Below are 21,923 nucleotides of genomic sequence, written 5' to 3' on the forward strand. Positions count from 1 at the left end.
GAGAAGAGCAGAAATAGAACAACCCAAATTGCGCAAAGTCACATATGTCTGAATGAGTTACAATTTAAAAGAAAAGGTACAAAACATTTATCATTTTAAAGACGAAATGTATCATTTAAATCATACCTGAACTGAATCACTGACTTCTTGGCATATGGTACACAAGGAGATATAAAGTCAATAAGGAGCCATTCAAAAGACCTGCATACAAAAGATGCATAATACAAATTTCTGTTTGTATGAGAGATGTCTTAAGATTTAATTCAGTAGCTTAACTAATAGTTTTGTCTTACCTGTGATGAAAGTAGTAGAATTCGAGACAGGGATTACAATCCAGCTGCTGTGACCACGTAAATTCTTTGAAGAAAGCTTTATATTTCAGAAGTAGAAGATCTTGTATTCAGATGCCTTATGTTACGAAGTTTCTGTTTATCATATGTCCTTTGTCCTTGACCTCGTTTTCATGGTTCAGCATCCGCTTGAAAAAAATTAAAAGAGTGTTTTTGTCATGTGAAATACTCACTCATAATGAGATATATAATAACTATATTTGGTATCGTTGCAAGGTCTACATATCCCTATATCAGATAGGGTTCACCTCACCTTGATATAATTTTTTGAATTCGTGATGAATATATTTCTTGGTCACGTCTGTATTTCAGATACTAAACCCAATAGGTCAACTGTATTTGATGTTTTGAATGATTGTAAGATGGACATGTCGGACTGGCATGTTTTATCCGACCTCATTTTCATGGTTCATTTGTCAATGTTAAGTTTTCTTGGTTTATATTAATCAGATACTATAAGAAATAGTCAACTGTAATTGGTTGATGAAATTATTATTTGATGAAAATGTCTGTCTGGCAGGGTTCATCTTACCTTGACCACATTATCATGGTTCATTAGTCAATGTTAAGTTTCCATGGTTATTTCCGTTTCTCAGATACTACAAGCAAAAAGTCCACTATATTCGGTGTATGGAATGATTGCATGGTGTTCAGTTCATGTTGTCTTGTAGGGTTCGTCTGACCTTGATCTCATTCTTATTAATTATTGATAAATGCTTTATTTTCGTAATTAGATTTTTTTCTCAGATACTTTAGACAATAGTCTAACTGTATTCCGTGTATGGTATGAAATTCAATCATTATCGGTAAGGAAGCGATACATTCCAGAAAGTGCACTCTTGTAATTTATTGTCTCCCCAGTAACGAAAGTCGTAGACTGCAAGACATAGGGATTACAAACGGGCAGCGGTGACAGCCTAAACTATTAGTATAAAGTTTAATATTTCCGAAGGCAGAAGACACGAAAGCTTTTTTTTTGTCTCTTCATAATTGATTTACAAGATTTGAACATCGGTAAACTACTGTTGCATTAACTTAACTTCAACTTAAAAATTAGCACACCTGTTCCTAATGATGCATCGTTTATTTATATGCCAAATTAAGGTTTTTCTTCTAGATTTCACGGTTCACTGGATATAGAATGTGATAGTTCCAGTGATGCTTGGAGTCCTATGGACACTATTCTTGTTGTATATGATTGGTCCAGGTTAGATACCTGCATTGAAGCAGTTGTGATAAATAAATGGTACTACTCCACATGATAAATCAAGATATGAACTAACAAAAATGATAGATGGTCCAAAGTGTGGTTTGACCTTATCGTTATGTTTTTTTCTTAATTCTAGCTGAACGTTTTAGTTGAGTTGTTTTCTATCTAAAGTCATTTCCAGAGAAAAGATAAGGCCAACTGTTAGAAGGACACAATTCTTCTTGTATATTTTTTTTTTATAATTCGTTTTCTACACAAAGAAAGTGTTAGTCGTTATCATAATCTTTCAAACGTGTGTCAATTTTAACACTTAAAATTCTTTTCTTCAATACTTCACAATGGTCAGTTATATTTGTAGAATTATGGTGTCTTGTTTTCGAATTGCATTCAAATTTCAATTAAAAATCGTATTGCTGCTAAACATATGGAGGCACATGGATTTAACAGAACTAGCGTAAATTCAAAGATATTTGACATCATGTAAATGGCCATATGTCAGCGATCACTTGCATCTATTATAATTCAGCGGACTTGGGTTTCAGAATACTTCCGAATATAGAAAGTCTACTTTGTTGTTTGATCTTTTCCTTGATACTAGTAGAGTTGGACGACTTTAAACTAGAATTTGTGACAAACGTAATGCTTTCAACTTTCCTTTTAAGAAACAAACATACAGTCTGTCCAGCCTGAGACTTCTATCTCAGGCTCAGCGTAAAGCTTTCGTATATTTCAATCAATACGTAAAGCTACAGCGTTTTGAGAAAGAATGACTGAAATTGACTATATAAGTTTTACAGTCACCAGTACGAATTGGTTGACTTGTATGATGTGTCTGCGTTTCAACACTCTAGCTTCGTGTTTTCGCGGTCTTTGATCTTTATGAACCAGGATAGTCGTCTGTAAAGTAACCAATTGTGTCATACCCCTGTTTGTGACATTCTAATTGATTGAAGATTCGCATGTCGGCTAATGCGTAAATAACAGGAGACGTCCACCCTGTCGACGCACCCGGTTTTTCTCCTTTTGACGTTAATGCGATTCACTTATGTTTTTTTGTACAATGATTTGTATCTTCGTCATGAATTTGTCGGAATTCGAACATCGGTAAACAATTGTTGCCTATAATGACAACCAAAATTTGGATAAATGATGCATTAATAACCCCCATCCTACATTGCTTGGTAAGAATCATGGTTAAAGCCTACCAGACTTCAGATATGTCAACACTATTAGCAAAAATATAACATAGGACATACTCATTATGAATTACGACTCCTAAGACAAGAGGAGCACCTTCTCAAATCTTTTTCTAATATGATGTTTTATTGAGTGTACTTTATGTTTTGGTAGTAACTTAGTTGTTATATATCCTTTACCCTACTTCTGTTTTATTGCCTTTTAATTAATTAATTATTTCGTCAAAAATACTTTCATCTAATAGAAGTGGTTATGTGACTAACTGATCAGCCATGTGTGTAATAATTAGGTTTATTTTTTATATGCTCAGATATGCATGCATGATGTCAGCAAGACAGTCTGCATTGATTTAATTTGCGTGATCTCTTATAAGATTTGATAATAAAAAAATAATAAATACAATACAATTTCCTGTATATGGTAAGATATAATCATATTTGAGGCCAAATGTATCTTATTCAATTCAATAATTATATTTTTCGAGTCATCATTTCCTTAGCTTATTCAGTTGATTATGAAAGTTCAAAAAGCTCCGATCCGTGTTGTAACACTATTCAAAATAGGTGTTTTGATTCAATTCATGATAAAGAAAGAGTCGTTTAATTAATCTGTTTTTATAGAATATACAAGGATGGTATTAGTAATACGATTGCAATTAGCTTTTAAAACTGAAACAATTGTATCTTTACGTCATTCTTAAGCCGTTTGACCCTTATCAAAGGCCTATATTAATTATGTAATCTTTTAATAACACAATTTAATTTGGTGCTTTGTTAATAAAATGCAGATACATGTTGATACTGTTTAAATGTTTGTGTATAGTATAATGGTTAACAGAAATTTAAAACTCTGTGTGGTAGTTTGTGGATGTCTTTTTCTATTATTGAAAGGTATGTTTTGACTTTGAAGCGAAATACACGTTTCTCATCCGCCATACAATCCCTTATTTCATTTTTCTAGAACAATTGGTATGAATGAGATGATTTAAGTAAAAAATTTGTAAAGAATTCATGGACATTCAACGTCCAAAAAGTCTCCAAAAAATAAGTTTTAAGAAAGTTCATACAATATGTAATCATGATTTGCTAACAATCTACACAATTATATGTATACATAAAAAACCAAACAAAAAGGGTTGTTAACAACTAAACGTGACCGTACGACCTTCAACAATGAGCAATCATATACAGTGTATTAAGTTTTCCGTATATTACTTATAATATAAAAGGCACTGGGATGAAAGAAAATTTAAACAATTCAAAAGAGAAAAATAACAGTTTATACTAATAACTTATTATATATATATATATATATATATACATATAAATACAAGTCTAAATTGAAAACAACGTTCAAACCTATGATTGCGTTGGATAAAAACCGCAATTTTTATACGTGTGCATGCAAAATAAATTTCTTGTTAGAGGGGTCTAAATACAGCACAAACAACATTTTCCAAAAGACCAAAAAAAGTGAAAAAGTATATTTTAACAAAACGCATTTGACTAACAGGTCGAACAACAAATGTTCTTAAACCCTGCTGACTGCCATTGGCGATTGCCAAATAAACGGATCACCGATGTAATAAATGGATCTTTAATATAAATTTAATACTAAACAGAAAACAATAAACTTGCGGAAAAGATGGTAAACCGCAAACAAAAGGTGCAAAGGTTTTTTGTACACCATATCCGGATTTCGACAATTAATGTCTCTTCAGTGATGTTAGGAATCGAAACGGTATTTGGAAAGCCATACAATTTACCTCAATTTAGGATAGACTCTTGAATTTTGAGGAGTCAAAATAGGATGAACGGATCATATAAACCCGAAGGCAAATATAATACAAGCTCAAACGAATAAATATAAACAAGTCTAAATTGAAAACAACGTTCAAACCTATGATTGCGTTGGATAAAAACCGCAATTTTTATACGTGTGCATGCAAAACAAATTTCTTGTTAGAGGGGTCTAAATACAGCACAAACAACATTTTCCAAAAGACCAAAAAGTGAAAAAGTATATTTTAACAAAACGCATTTGACTAACAGGTCGAACAACAAATGTTCTTAAACCCTGCTGACTGCCATTGGCGATTGCCAAATAAACGGATCACCTATGTAATAAATGGATCTTAAATATAAATTTAATACTAAACAGAAAACAATAAACTTGCGGAAAAGATGGTAAACCGCAAACAAAAGGTGCAAAGGTTTTTTGTACACCATATCGGGATTTCGACAATTAATGTCTCTTCAGTGATGTTAGGAATCGAAACGGTATTTGGAAAGCCATACAATTTATCTAAATGAACGGATCATATAAAGTATAAAAATTGCGGTTTTTATCCAACGCAATCATAGGTTTGAACGTTGTTTTCAATTTAGACTTGTTTATATTTATTCGTTTGGGCTTGTATTATATTTGCCTTCGGGTTTATATGATCTGTTCATCCTATTTTGACTCCTCACAATTCAAGAGTCTATCCTAAATTGAGGTAAATTGTATGGCTTTCCAAATACCGTTTCGATTCCTAACATCACTGAAGAGACATTAATTGTCGAAATCCGGATATGGTGTACAAAAAACCTTTGCACCTTTTGTTTGCGGTTTACCATCTTTTCCACAAGTTTATTGTTTTCTGTTTAGTATTAAATTTATATTTAAGATCCATTTATTACATCGGTGATCCGTTTATTTGGCAATCGCCAATGGCAGTCAGCAGGGTTTAAGAACATTTGTTGTTCGACCTGTTAGTCAAATGCGTTTTGTTAAAATATACTTTTTCACTTTTTTTGGTCTTTTGGAAAATGTTGTTTGTGCTGTATTTAGACCCCTCTAACAAGAAATTTGTTTTGCATGCACACGTATAAAAATTGCGGTTTTTATCCAACGCAATCATAGGTTTGAACGTTGTTTTCAATTTAGACTTGTTTATATTTATTCGTTTGGGCTTGTATTATATTTGCCTTCGGGTTTATATGATCCGTTCATCCTATTTTGCCTCCTCAAAATTCAAGAGTCTATCCTAAATTGAGGTAAATTGTATGGCTTTCCAAATACCGTTTCGATTCCTAACATCACTGAAGAGACATTAATTGTCGAAATCCGGATATGGTGTACAAAAAACCTTTGCACCTTTTGTTTGCGGTTTACCATCTTTTCCGCAAGTTTATTGTTTTCTGTTTAGTATTAAATTTATATTTAAGATCCATTTATTACATCGGTGATCCGTTTATTTGGCAATCGCCAATGGCAGTCAGCAGAGTTTAAGAACATTTGTTGTTCGACCTGTTAGTCAAATGCGTTTTGTTAAAATATACTTTTTCACTTTTTTGGTCTTTTGGAAAATGTTGTTTGTGCTGTATTTAGACCCCTCTAACAAGAAATTTGTTTTGCATGCACACGTATAAAAATTGCGGCTTTTTTCCAACGCAATCATAGGTTTGAACGTTGTTTTCAATTTAGACTTGTTTATATTTATTCGTTTGGGCTTGTATTATATTTGCCTTCGGGTTTATATGATTCGTTCATCCTATTTTGACTCCTCAAAATTCAAGAGTCTATCCTAAATTGAGGTAAATTGTATGGCTTTCCAAATACCGTTTCGATTCCTAACATCACTGAAGAGACATTAATTGTCGAAATCCGGATATGGTGTACAAAAAACCTTTGCACCTTTTGTTTGCGGTTTACCATCTTTTCCACAAGTTTATTGTTTTCTGTTTAGTATTAAATTTATATTTAAGATCCATTTATTACATCGGTGATCCGTTTATTTGGCAATCGCCAATGGCAGTCAGCAGGGTTTAAGAACATTTGTTGTTCGACCTGTTAGTCAAATGCGTTTTGTTAAAATATACTTTTTCACTTTTTTGGTCTTTTGGAAAATGTTGTTTGTGCTGTATTTAGACCCCTCTAACAAGAAATTTGTTTTGCATGCACACGTATAAAAATTGCGGTTTTTATCCAACGCAATCATAGGTTGAACTTTGTTTTCAATTTAGACTTGTTTATATTTATTCGTTTGGGCTTGTATTATATTTGCCTTCGGGTTTATATGATCCGTTCATCCTATTTTGACTCCTCAAAATTCAAGAGTCTATCCTAAATTGAGGTAAATTGTATGGCTTTCCAAATACCGTTTCGATTCCTAACATCACTGAAGAGACATTAATTGTCGAAATCCGGATATGGTGTACAAAAAACCTTTGCACCTTTTGTTTGCGGTTTACCATCTTTTCCGCAAGTTTATTGTTTTCTGTTTAGTATTAAATTTATATTTAAGATCCATTTATTACATCGGTGATCCGTTTATTTGGCAATCGCCAATGGCAGTCAGCAGGGTTTAAGAACATTTGTTGTTCGACCTGTTAGTCAAATGCGTTTTGTTAAAATATAATTTTTCACTTTTTTGGTCTTTTGGAAAATGTTGTTTGTGCTGTATTTAGACCCCTCTAACAAGAAATTTGTTTTGCATGCACACGTATAAAAATTGCGGTTTTTATCCAACGCAATCATAGGTTTGAACGTTGTTTTCAATTTAGACTTGTTTATATTTATTCGTTTGGGCTTGCATTATATTTGCCTTCGGGTTTATATGATCCGTTCATCCTATTTTGACTCCTCAAAATTCAAGAGTCTATCCTAAATTGAGGTAAATTGTATGGCTTTCCAAATACCGTTTCGATTCCTAACATCACTGAAGAGACATTAATTGTCGAAATTCGGATATGGTGTACAAAAAACCTTTGCACCTTTTGTTTGCGGTTTACCATCTTTTCCGCAAGTTTATTGTTTTCTGTTTAGTATTAAATTTATATTTAAGATCCATTTATTACATCGGTGATCCGTTTATTTGGCAATCGCCAATGGCAGTCAGCAGGGTTTAAAAACATTTGTTGTTCGACCTGTTAGTCAAATGCGTTTTGTTAAAATATACTTTTTCACTTTTTTGGTCTTTTGGAAAATGTTGTTTGTGCTGTATATATATATATATATATATATATATATATATATATATATACATAAAACATTTATGAAGGATGACAATCACTAGAAATACTAGAATACAGGGTCCTGTCTTGCTACAGGCAGATCCAGAATGTATTAACATCTCTTCAACCAGTTTCGTTGAATGACCTTGTTTATACACATACTGTTCATCCTACATCATTTAATTTTGATTTCGGCTTAAGGAAAGTTACTAAGTGTTATTCCGATCATATCACAAATGTTAATTTCAAACTAGAAAGGACATACTTTTCCAATAAATATAGACAGTTCATTTATTTAAAGAGGTTTTTTATGTTTAGGAATTTCGACATTAGAACTCAAATCCTACTCTGCATGTTATGGCATATTGTATGAAAACATTCTCCAACCATCATGTGCGACAGAAGAGAAAATGGCCGTCGTTGGTCTTTATGCATTGGCAAAGGAACTGAGTACACAATGTCCTATAGAGATAAGAACTCCGAATGCTGCACCAGACTCATGCTGTCAGTACAACTTGATCGACTGCTCTATACGCTACGAAAACTCCATATACAGAAACTATTATCAGCAATGTAACGGGAAAACAGGGTGCAGGATACAAGTATCGTGGGTAGTTACTACTTGTAATCAGACTGTTTATCTGGACAGGACCAACTATATGAAGATGGATTACTACTGTGTTTCTGGTATGTCTAAAAATGACTGATCTTAATGTTTTTTATTTGCCTTTACAAATGTTTCAAGTGTAACTATTATACAACACAAATGATCGTTTACATCTATAGTAATTACATAATATGATAATATAAATTGCAATATTATACCAATATTCGCAGTAAATACACACTTCCGAATTAAATAAAATATAGCAACTTTAGTTGACATTATGCCAAATCAAGTATTTTACTTTAAAGTATGTTTATTTGACAGCTAAAAAGTAAAATAACAAAAATTCCGAACTCCAACGAAAATTCAAATCGGAAAGTCTCTTATCAAATGGCAAAATCAAAAGCCCAAACACATCAAACGAATGGAAAACAACTGTCATATTCCTGACTTGGTACAGCTATTTCCTTATATAGAAAATGGTGGTAGTATTGTGAAAATAATTGTAAATTTTTGGATCTCGTTCCATATAGTTGTATGAATTTCAAGATTATATATACGTCACCTTTTGTAGCGTTGATCCATTCATGTTACGCGCAGTTTGTGGTGTCCTGTGCTGTCGTTAATAGATGTCCGTTGTTATTATGTGGTTTACATGTTGTAATGTACTGTTATATTATTTATTTATGCATTTCTCTGTGCTAAGTATTCTTGCGTTTGTTTGTACTGTATTCCTGTCACGTAATTTTGTCATTTTAGCGATGTTTTTTTAACATTGCCATATAAGCGGGAGGTTTGGCTAGCCATACAACCAGGTTCAACCCACCATTTTTTCTTAAAAATATCCTGTACCAAGTCAGGAATATGGCAGTTGTTATCAAATAGTCCGTTTCTATGTATGTTGGCGTTTTTTTTTTTTTTTGCAGTTCAGTGTTTATGTTGTTCCGTTGTTTTCCTCTTATAGTTTATGTGTTTCTCTAGGTTTTAGTTTGTAACCTGGATTTGTTTTCTCTTAATCGATTTATGATTTTTGAACAGGGGTATAATACTGTTGCCTTTATTTAAACCTTGTTTTATAGCTAGCTAAACCTCTCACATGTATGATATTTGCATAAAATTCCATTATATTGACAACAATGTGGGAACAAAACAAACAGACATAATAGGTAAAATGTCAAAAATAGGTGTACAGCTGTCAACACTGTGTTATAATCTTAATCGCTATAAAAACAAACAAATATGTCGACAAAGAAAAACAAAATGGCATATAGACAAAGCACACAAGCGGAAATGAAAGACAAGAATACAAAAAATGACCACAGCACAACAACACATTGGCGGGATGCACAAGTACCGAGCCACGCCAAAAGGAAACCACCAAAAATGGACCTAACAGCAACTGTCAATAATAACAAAGACAAACAAAATAACATTATAACACGAAATTAAGATGATTAACAACGTCAGTACCTAAAATTTATACTTCATTTTTGGGCCCTTTTTAGCTTGCTGTTCGGAGTGAGCCAAGGCTCCGTGTTGAAGGCCGTACTTTGACTTATAATTGTTAACTTTTTATACATTATGACTTGGATGGAGAGTTGTCTCATTGGCACTCATACCGCATCTTCTTATATATTCAAGTCCATCATGTAATTTGTGAAGTTGATATGGAATATTTATCAACAAGGTCTTGGTATCTTCCGATGAACTTTTTTAGAAAAAGGACGAGACGTTCTTTGACATAACCCTGGTTCATCAACTTTCTGCTCAGACACCGGTGACGTTTCATTAAGTCTGGGTAGCAAAAGAGGGACGAAAGATACCAGAGGGACAGTCACACTCATAGATCGAAAACAAACTGACAACGCCATGGCCAAAAATAAAAAGAAAAACAGACAAATAATACAGATGACACAACATAGAAAACTAAAGACTAAGCAACACGAACCCCACCAAAAACTGGGGGTGATCTCAGGTGCTCCGGAAGGGTAAGCAGATCCTGCTCCACATGTGGCACCCGTCGTGTTGCTTATGTTATTACAAATCCGGTAAATAGTCTAATTCGGTAGGTCACATTCGTGAAAAGGGAAGGGTATTGTAGTTACGACATAAGGAACATATCCGATATCATCATGGTTATTCCATAACGGTCAACCAACTCGTGCAGCCGCAAGCTCTTGATTGCCGAATGAGTTGGAAAGTTTATATCCCATATGCAGGTGAAGTTGGTATATTGCTACTAACATTTTACTAAGGTCAAGGAAATTGATAATTTCAAAACTCGTTTGTCATAGACTCTGGTACTGAGATGACCGCTTCGAATTTGCCATATTCGAGGTATGAGGTATAAATTTAAAAATGAGTCTAACTTTCTTTTCACCTCTTGTCGTCGTCCTCTACGATCGTAATCATTCACACAAAAAGACAAACAGAGGCGACCTAATATCCGTCTTTTCTAATCTTAATTATACTGTTTCTGCATGGTATATATTTATTTTAACTGACCATTTCAAATATTTTAGTGATATTGTGTTTTTTTACCTTTCAGATCAAGCTCTAGATCCTTGTTCAAGTTTTAACACAAGAGACAACAGAGTTTTTCTCTGGAACCCTGGATATCCATCGACCCCTCTTACAGGATCCTCAACATGCACATGCTCAGTTGAAGCTTCATGTAACACTACTGTAAGATTAACAGCAATAGATCTTAGATTTCGTAGCAGTACAACTTGTAACCAAAGTATAACAATAACAGACGGAAATACATCAACAATGTTTGATTGTAGTGATAATAATGATAACCTACCCACAACACTGTATGACAGTATGTCTCACTTCATACAGATACAGATTGCTGATAACTTAGGTTCAGCAGATGGATATTTTTTCCTCTTACTTGAAGGTAATTTGCTTATTGATATCAATGTTGTATTTTTAAAAAAATATTTCGAATACGTACTTGATAAATGATTGAAACTTAGCGATCCAGTCACAAAACAAACTCGACCACAAACAATTAAACAAAATTGTTTTGGAGTCCATTCGTATGAAATGCCCAATTCCTGCACTATTTCCTGCTACATTATGGTAACATGATTATTTTTTCTTTCTCCAGGAACTTCGTTTGGTGCAGAATTAACATTATCTTGTGCCAGTACAGCCCAAGCTACACCTACTGTACCCTCCGCTAGTTTGCTTGATTGCCCAAGTCCCGATATCACAACAGAAATCAAAACAACACAAGCTGCCACCACTACACCTTACATTAGTTCAGAAGCTCCAACTTCATCTTTTCAAAGTACAAATATAGAATCAATGACAACTCCTACTGTTGTCACAACAGAAAGCACAACAACACCACCTGTCACTTCTACAGAAACTTACATTAGTTCAAAAGCTCATATTCCATCTATGCAAAGCGCCAATGTAGAATCAATGACAATTCCAACTGTTGTTGCTACAACCAACTCAACACCTTCTGTCATTAAAGATGTATATACGACTAGCGATATACCACATACTATTGGTACCAACACAGACCTTACGATTACTATGAAAAGTGAAGTAACACTAACAAAAACCAATGAAGTAAAAGCAACTGCAAAAACAATTACAGAATTAAATTCAACAACAAATAATGAAATCACAATACCAAGTGGCAACACAACAAAAAGGTCAACAGCTGGGATGTCAAATTCAACAGAAATAAACAATTCACAAACTACTACGGCAGCAGTGACTTATACATCAACAGAACCAGTCTTTGTTTCTCTTGGATGGACATCAACACTACAAAACATCACTGTAACAAGAACTTTTACTCCAATATCCTCAGACAGTGATAATTCTCAAAAGACACCTTCAACTGTAATTGAGCAAACAACATTCACAAATGCAACAGTTTCAGTTGACACATCTTCGCCAAATAGAATCCGTCGTAAGTAATCATGGTGAACTTGCACGTTTTAATTGCTTCTTTATATTTTTCCTTCAGTTTTACTTTTGAAAATTGTCTTTATATTCCTAATTCTTTTACTTAGAGATCGTTTTTCTTTTCTTAAGAAATGACACTCGTGACAATTCTATGTTAGGGACTTATCATTTTTTACCATGGAGAGGGGGGGGGGGGGGCTGGTCATTTTGAAATCATAAATACAAAATTTCTTGACCCCCCCCCCATAATATTTCACTATTTTTATTTGATCCTCCCTGTAAAACCATTTAAAAAATGTGATCCCCCCTCTATTAAACATGCCAAAATTTTAACATGCAAATCACTAACTAAGTATCATGTTATTTCATGGAAATATTGAAAATGAAATATTCTCAGTGGATTGAGTCCCAAAACTTATTTGAGGGAAAATTGCCTTGAAATAGGGCTCTCCCATGAGGCCTCTTCCATGAATATTAGTAGGTAGAGCAAGCTAGTGCTTTGAGTAGCTTTTTCTGATTTTTTTTCTAATTTCCTATATTGGGCTATTAAAGAAAACTTGATTCTGAGTAACTCTGTAAAAAATATACATTAAAAAGTAAAATTTTTGAAACAGTAACAACACATTATGTATATGTCCCTCTCTTGAACGCTGTTTAAACTTAAGTTTTACGTATGGCCTTATTGAAACCTCCATTGAGTCGCTAAACTTTTATATGGATAGTTCATGCTTTCAGCTTGAACAATTCAATTACTCATTTATTGTCACAGTTCATTCATAAATGTGTGATAGTAACCTCAAATTGAGTGAGAGGTATAAATGGACCCAAAGGGCTCTTGTAATGAAAACAAAAAGATACATTGGCAATAATGCTTGTTAATTTAGTGATCGACGTGAGTAAAATATAACAACTAAATTATTCGGATTATGAAGCACCTATGCATTTTATATAGGACAACATGACACAAAATGGCAGCTTCCTACATCACCAAAGTCTTGTGATGTCTTACTTAATTGTATATGAATGGTGTTAAAAATATATTTCAATTTGACTGCTGTAATGTTCTTCTTGACATTTTGTCTCTTGAAGTATGTGAACTACTTATTTCCAAGTGCAAAAAATATTGATCCCCCCACTTTGAATTTATAAAAAAAATTGAACCCCCCTTGTCCACATACAGAAAAAAACTTGATCCCCCCCTGCATTTTGACCAGCCCCCCTCCCAGATAAAAAATGATAAGTCCCTTATTTGACTGGTTACTCAATATAAAAACAAAGAGATGTGGTATGAATGCCAATGGGACAGCTATCCTCAAAAATGAAATGGCTTAACTCAATAGATTGATACGAAACACAAAACCAATCAACAAACAAAAACAAAAGACAAATAGTACCGATCTAAGAATACTCTCACTACTGAAAGCTAGTTCAGAGCCAATTACAACTAATGTTCTCCTAGACTATGTCTATTTACAAACAAAACTTTCTGTTAATAAAATGCAGTATTTTACAATTTAATAAAAAGACTTTCAACTATTCAGAACCTTTTTAATTAAAGAAATCCTGTACAATCGGCTGTAATCACAAGTCTTAACTTTGCAGGAAATCATGTCTGATTAACATAAAACTACTTAGAACGTGGTAATAGAACTTTTTCGAAAATAAAAGTCGTGTTTTTAAAGATGCATTTTCATAAAGTTACCCAGCATGTCTTAAATTCAAGTGGTTTTAAAATTGTCGCAGGTAGTTTTTTAATCGTTGTTCATGAACCTTTACTTATACCTGGATGATAATGTTTGTGTCATGTTGTTGTTTTGGAATTTTTACTTAAAACGTCAATTGCTTCTCCTCTCTCATATTGGGTAACATTTTTATCTTTGAGTCATCTTACACTGCCACTATCTTCATACCGAATTAATAATTGTATACAATTTAGAAACAGCAATCAGGTAGACCATTTCTAAAATGCGAAAGAGTTAAATGATCCTCGTTTATAACAGTGAAATTCCTATACTCCAAATATTGTACTTGTCATAGTATTCAGGACGGGTCAGCTAAAACCGTTTCAATTTTATCTCTTTTGTTTTAATTTCAGCTTTGATCATTGGATTTTCCGTTGCAGTAATTATGATATGTATCTTGGTTATGTTGTTTGTCCTCTATAGATATAAAAGAAAAGGAAAGTGTTGTAAGGTAGGTATGAAAAATCTAGAGAAAGAAAGAGAAGAGACCGAGGAGTAATAAACAAAAATCATAAGAAATAAAAACATACGAAAACATCGTTGCCAAAAAGAAAAGACATAAAAAATAATTGGAAACTATACCTGAGCAAAACGAGTCGCACAAAATTGGGCCTTGAATAAGTTGCAATAGAAAGGTCAACAGTTTCTGCTCAACTATTGACGCCCGCCCTGTTTAAATACGTTGATGGGTCATATCCAGTGGTTATGTATTATAATAGTGGATTGTTGAATCTGCTACTTATGTAATCCTTAGATAACATCGACTTGTAGAATTCATAAACCATAGACACAAATAAATTCCCTTACCGCAAACTTGACAGAATGTGAAAGATTAAAATCAAAACACAGATTTTAGAACAACGGATAGACAAGACTGTCACCGGTAGAAACAACACAGACATTTAAAAATAAAGAAGGATAAAATAGAATACCGAAAAGTGAAGCCCAAAAAATAATTATAATAAAAAAAAAGAATATGTTCATTGTTAAAAGCATAATGATGACATATACTTGCTTACATCTACGTCATTGGCTGTTTGGAGGATGGTTGTCTCATTGGCAATCATACTACATCTTCTTATATTAATACAAATAATACGAACACTATCTAGGAAGAAAAAACAAGACAATAACTAAACTATATTCGCGTATAATAATGTAACATTTTTTTAAAGTCTTACTTGAAACGATTTATTCCACAGATAATTCCATTCAAAAGACTATTTCTTTAACATTAGTTTTTAATCGCAACTCATCATAGCACAATGACATGAGTGTGTAGGTAAAGGTAACATCTTCTGTAGCACTCTACCCCCCTAAAATACACATCATAATCAAAGATAATGATATCCTTACATATATAGTAAGGATATGAAAAGGTTTTTTTAAAAGGTTAAATCAGAATGTTATATAGAATTACACATGTAAACAATCTAGCCATCAATGAACAGAGGTAACTGATTGAAATGAAATTGACAAATCAAACACACCTGAAACAACATGAAAACATATTTTTGAACTAACTTGTAAAATTGATTTCATAATATGTATATATTGTTCCTACTTTTGATTGGTTCCCAGCTTAACTATAGACTCCACCCAAAAGAAAGTTAATGATTTCATGGTTAATCTAGCAAGCTTATCAATGATACCACCTTTACTTACACACTTAAAAAAGTTATCAAAGGTACCAGGATTATAATTTAATACGCCAGACGCGCGTTTCGTCTACATACGACTCATCAGTGACGCTCAGATCAAAATAGTTATAAAGCCAAACAAGTACAAAGTTGAAGAGCATTGAGGACCCAAAATTCCAAAAAGTTGTTGCCAAATACGGCTAAGGTAATCTATTCCTTGGATAAGAAAATCCTTAGTTTTCGAAAAAATCAAAGTTTTGTAAACAGAAAATTTATAAAAATTTAAGTGAATGTGCTGTAATTTTAGTGACAAAGCTTGCGTTAAAAGTGTTACTAATAAATATAGCATGTTAAATTTATTTAGGTATATTTAGTAAGCATTGTACGTTCTTTTCAATGTTAATTGGTGAAAGTTGTCAGTTATGAAATAAATCTAGTCATAGAAACTCAACACAATCTAACTAAACATAATCTATGTTATTACGTAAGGTCGCGGATTCAATCCCCAACCTGGTCAAACCAAAGACTTGCCAATTTGAATTTGCTGCTTCTTGCAAAGAACGGTCGGCTCGGAGTCAAAATAATGTGTCCGGGTAGGGTAGCATGTCCTGCTGACTTTAACCTTGTTAACTAGCATATTAGAAATCCGTCTCAGTGTTTAGGTTAAGTATAACGTAGGATTCATCCTCGTAACATATTAACATTTTTTCGGCCCGTTATGCGTGTGACATTTGCTTCTAGACGCTAAACACCAATTCTTCACATCGTCTTCTATTTTATCTTATAATTATTGTATGAAAGACCTTTCAATAAATCTGAATATGAATTATTCGGTTATTGTTGTAACAGTTCCCTCTGTTACAAAAAGTTACAAAACATCATCAAATCACTTATTGGACTTGCGAAGAAAAGGATAAAACATTATTTTTCTATTGAATAAAAATCAGTTTACGAATTGGCCATCACATCTTCCTTTTGATTAAATTGACATTTATATTCAAGTTTTAATTATACTTTTATTGTTAAATACTTGCAATTTAATTTTGAGGGTTAATTTATTCAAATACATTTTGAAATATCCTTTCTTTCTCCGTTCTGTGTTGCAATATTAAGTAAGGTCGAATCAGAAAACCAACGTTTTATATTTTTTACTTATTAGTTTTCTAGAAGAACCAATGAAGACAGTTGTAGAGTATACCAAATGACGACAATTTAAACATTAAAATGAACCTAAACCTCTTCAAATAGCGCCATTAATGCGCTACTTATTAGTCTCCAACATCAACAAACTTGTATGAGTAGAACCATACAAAGAACATTGAAAATTCAGAAAACAATTCTTGATTGGATAATACTGAAAAATTTAAGCTACAACATCAAGGAGCATGTTGATAAAGATACAAAACACCAGAAGAAGAGGAAGCAAAAGAAATGATCAAAGACAATGACGGAGAGTGAACTGGAAGCCAAAGCCAATATTTTCAAACTATAGGTAAATCGAGGCAATGTATCAATTCTTTTAGATTATATATATTTAAAAAAAAGCACTTTATTTCAAATTTTTAATAAATTTCAATAAAAAATTTCAATATTTCAATATCAAAATATGATGCTTAACGTTTATGTGTTTGACTTTGACTTTTAGAATTTATTCATTGTGTTGATTTTGAATCCAATGATCATTTGTCTTAGAGAAAAATGTCCAAACCAGTTACTTAAAATATGTTTAAAAGGAGATGTGGAATCTACAAATATCCAAATCAAGATAATAAAAAAAGCAAGTCTCCATTTCAATGTTGTTGTTCTATTAATTATTTCGACTTCATCTAAATTTTCACCTATTTTTATGCGCAAATTCTGTTAATAGACACATGAAATAAATAATTTTCATAGATTTTCTGGTGTAATATAAAATTCGTAAAGAGTTCCGTGGAAGCCTGTGTCTCGCCTGGGATTCCTTTAAAAGTGTAAAAGTGTAATGTTGACTATAAAAAGTTATCTATTGATCAGTGAAATACAGATTTAAGAATAATAAACTTTATCTTGAAGATAAGCTTATTTCCAAGTTTCATAACATGAAGGTTTACAAATTTATCATGTAAAAACAGAGCGTCTGTTAATTATCAAAAAAATAAGTCAGTAAAATACTGAAAAATAAAAAAAAAAATGTTTTTTTTTAAATTATCTCTTTTAAAATCATTAAAAAGCTTCTGCCAAATGTTCATAAAATTCCATGAAAGTTTGACAAAGTAATTGATGTGTAAAAAACTTTAACCTCAAAATGTATCTACTTATCAACTACAAAACAACAAAGTCCTTTTATTAGTAAAATACGGAAAATAAAAAAATATATATTTTCATTATGCTCTGGATACTGACTTTTGATCATAAAAAGTTTGTGTCCAACTTAGGTAAAATTTCATGAAGGTTTGCCAAAGTAATTGATGTCTGAAAAAAACTTTAACCTTTTACGGCATCTAAATATTAACTGTAAACAAAAACTAAGTCCATTTAGTTGACCGTGCGAGACCCTCATTGGTAGTCAAGGTCGTTAAACACCCCCTAGTAGTAAAATATCGTTGCCATAACACTAGTGGTTCCCCATAAACAAACTTATCACAAACTAATGCATGTAAACCAAGCAAAAATTTCAAAGTCAATAGACCATGACTGAGGGGGCGGGGCTAAATAATCTTCATGGAAATGAGATGTCCTAATGCTAATACAACTGCATACCAAATATTATTTGCCTACCACTAGTGGTTCCTCATAAAGTGACCTAATTACAAACTAATACATTGTTGACGCCGCCGCCGACAACGACGCAAGAAACAACATACCTATGTCTCACTTTTTGACTCCGTCAAGGCGAGACAAAAATCAAAAGAAGTATTCATAAAATTTTGCTCTGAATACTGTCTTAAATTTGGTCATAAAAGCTTCTGTCCAACTTCCGTAAAAATTCCATGAATGTCTGACAAAGTTATGATTAAATCAAAAATAACTTTAACAACTGACTGAACCTAAATGTTGACGACGCCGACGGAATCTAGGAACGCTAAGCCACGGTCTCGTTTTCGCAACATAAATGTCGCAGGCTCGTCATAAATGCAAACCACATATCGAATGAATTGCTTTAAACAATAGGATACTGAGTAGAATTCACAGTAGATTCAGAATTTGACAGAAAATGAACAAATATGTAAATGATACCATTCCATTAAAAAGTTAATTTCGTGATTTTTAAAGTTTATTATTGAAGAAAGAATAACAAGGCTCGTGTGGTTTAAGCTTTTTTTTTTATTTGTTTAGATTAAATAATTTTTTCTCCTAAATTCATGTGTACGCACGGGCGTTTTGACGTAAACGTAGCTATGTGCCTGTACATTCAACAAATTGTGAAATAGAGGTATATGTATAAAACATCCAATAAAATGAATTAATTCATTTTTTGCGATTTTTTTAAATTCTGTACATAAAATTTTCATCAGAACTATTATTACTGTGAATCAATGCTGCAAGTATTAAACTCAGAATGCTTTTGTTTTATATTAGTAGTTTAATCTTGTCAATTTTAATGTAATTTTTCGAAAAAACATATATGTTCATCTTACTTTTTATACAAGTTACAACCCTACGCATTTTCTTTTTGTATTTTGTAGAATATGTGTTAACATACACACAAAGAGGCGGATAACACATAAATGAGCATCAAAAATACAAATTCTAAGAGGTACAAACAAAATCATGTTGACCCTCTCCCACCTCCAATAAAAGAACGAAAAACAAATAACAATCTCAATCTTATAGTTCAAAAGAAAACATAAATAAATAAAAACTGAGGACACGAAAAACCCTGTGGTATATCAGGGTTCCGGACCGGAATTTGGGTACATTTACAGATTTGTCTGCATCTACAAAAGGCAGTAATCAATTGCACTATTTGAAAATAACATTTGAAACATATAAAGATTCCATTAGTTATTGATGTCAATAAATAAAAGCTACATCAATACATAACTCATATCACATGCCGGATCATTTTATGTGTCTTAGAAATACAAAATTTCAAAAGGTAATAAAAAAATGTTGAAATAACAGTGAATCACGCAGAGTATTCTCCAATTAAGAATTCCATCAATAATGTTGCAGAATAAAATTACAAGACTATTTTACACAGTTTTTTGTTTGTTTCATGCCTCTTTTAAAACTAAGTTTGAATAAGTTTAAATTGCTCCCTTAGCTATAGTATTCACACATAAAAACAATAATAAGATGTACTATCATTGACAGTAAGAACACTTATCTTCACCAAAGACACCAGGATAAAGATGTTATGAACATTCATGACATATTTTCCACTAGACGTTTACCCCCCCCCCCCCCCCCCCCCACACACACACACAATCAATCAAAGATGTAAACAACAATAATATGTCACCATATGGCTTCTGGAGTTATTTGGACGAAAGTGAAAATATTTATAGTGTGCATTTGTAATTAAAATATTTTGTAATATGAATAGTAATTTTTCTTTTGAATATCGAGGTAGCTCACTGCTGTTTTTTTTAAATAATTGTGCATTAACAGGACGCTTTTTATGTTATTCCGCTATCCGCACTTTACACATGTATTCTCCATACCAAACTTAAAAACAAATTGAAAGAGTTGGTCTGGCTTTGTTTCATAAAAACGAATGGCCAACGTAGATACAAGTATCTTATCTTAGGGAGGGATAACACTTAGTTTTTTTTTTATAAAAATCACTTTGATTCAAATAATTATTTGATTTCTTGATAGCTAAAAGGCAAATTAAAAAATTCACCATTTTTTGTTGTTGTTGTCTTATTGTGTGGTTGCCATGAAAAAATAAATTTCTCCAATTTTAGTATATGTACAATCAATTGATGATTTTAAGGATACAAAATTAAAGAGAATATTGATAAATAATAAAAGAATTCTGTCAGCAGTATAAAGATTTAAGGTTTGAATGATTTTTTAAAAATTAAAATATGAAAATCAGCTGTTGACCCTGTTCAAATAGAGACAACTCTTCTTAAACTGGTCACACAAAATGGTCCAATGGCTCTAGCAAAACAGTTTTCGACGATTCTTCTACCATAAACTTCTATTAAAACATAGCACTGTATTTTACCTTATCTGCATTTTTGTTGATTGTACTATGTACGGTAATTGAGGGGATTAAGATGGGTGTTCCATCAAAGGATTGATGCCACTGAACTTTTCTGTAGCAAATGTAACTTTTTACCCTACATAACTAAAATTCATAGAATTAAATTATTTGAAATAAAATAATATTATCTGATGGTAATTGACAGTTTTAAATATCACATTCAAATTTACCAAGTTTGATCTTAATGGAATTTCCTTCAATTGAACTCAGGTTATGTTAAATATATACACATTCAAAATTCAAGTAAATAATACAAGTCTTATTTTTAAGAAATACAATTTTAACATTTTAATATAGATTGTATAAAGGAAAACCTTTCTTTGGAATATAAAAGATAAACTTATCAATAAAAATTGGTAACATTTTATTTTATTATTGAAAGGTAAAATTCAAAAACTGAAAAAAAAACTGAACATGTTTGGGTTAGTAGTTATCAAAGGTACCAGGATTATAATTTTATACGCCGACGCGCGTTTCGTCTACATAAGACTCATCAGTGACGCTCAGATCAAAATAGTTATAAAGCCAAACAAGTACAAAGTTGAAGAGCATTGAGGACCCAAAATTCCAAAAAGTTGTGCCAAATACGGCTAAGGTAATCTATGCCTGGGATAAGAAAATCCTTAGTTTTTTGAAAAATTCATAGTTTTGTAAACAGAAAATTTATAAAAATGACCATATAATTGATATTCATGTCATCATCGAAGTGCTGACTACTGGGCTGGTGATACCCTCGGGGACGAAACGTCCACCAGCAGTGGCATCGACCCAGTGGTGTAAATAGTAATCAAAGGTTCATACCTCAGGTTATTGATGTATCAAATTGGATAATACACTCACAAGCTGAATAAAAGTCTTTTTTAGTGCATCGTCTCAGTTCACACACCAATAACCTCTAGAAATGTGTTTAAATTTATAAAGATTTTACGTGAAGCATATTTTCACAATTTTCATTTAATTGAGAAATTAACGAAAATGGCCCTCTTGCGAAAATTATAATTTACTAGTATTTTAGAATTCAGGATATTTTAGGAAAAGAAATACCCAGAAGAG

The 21,923-nt window shown here is 32.4% G+C and overlaps 1 protein-coding gene across 1 annotated transcript; it reads left to right on the plus strand.

The window, feature by feature from the left end:
• Positions 1–8,076: 8,076 nt before the first annotated feature.
• LOC127724158 (uncharacterized) lies at positions 8,077–19,462 on the plus strand. Its single transcript, XM_052231029.1, has 5 exons — positions 8,077–8,441; positions 10,910–11,263; positions 11,477–12,298; positions 14,390–14,487; positions 16,836–19,462. The coding sequence occupies exons 1-5, from the start codon at positions 8,165–8,167 to the stop codon at positions 16,890–16,892; spliced, it is 1,608 nt and encodes a 535-aa protein (XP_052086989.1). The 5' UTR covers positions 8,077–8,164; the 3' UTR covers positions 16,893–19,462.
• The last annotated feature ends 2,461 nt before the right edge of the window (positions 19,463–21,923 follow it).

This window comes from Mytilus californianus, unplaced genomic scaffold (genome assembly GCF_021869535.1).
Source record: "Mytilus californianus isolate M0D057914Y unplaced genomic scaffold, xbMytCali1.0.p SCAF_14, whole genome shotgun sequence".
NCBI classification, from domain to species: Eukaryota; Metazoa; Mollusca; class Bivalvia; order Mytilida; family Mytilidae; genus Mytilus; species Mytilus californianus.

Coding starts and splice junctions, on each gene's coding strand:
- LOC127724158 (XM_052231029.1), top strand. CDS start 8,165: ATGGCCGTCGTTGGTCTTTATGCATTGGCAAAGGAACTGAGTACACAA. Junction 11,264..11,476: donor TTTTTTCCTCTTACTTGAAG/GTAATTTGCTTA, acceptor TTCTTTCTCCAG/GAACTTCGTTTGGTGCAGAA. Junction 14,488..16,835: donor GAAAAGGAAAGTGTTGTAAG/GTAGGTATGAAA, acceptor TTTACTTATTAG/TTTTCTAGAAGAACCAATGA.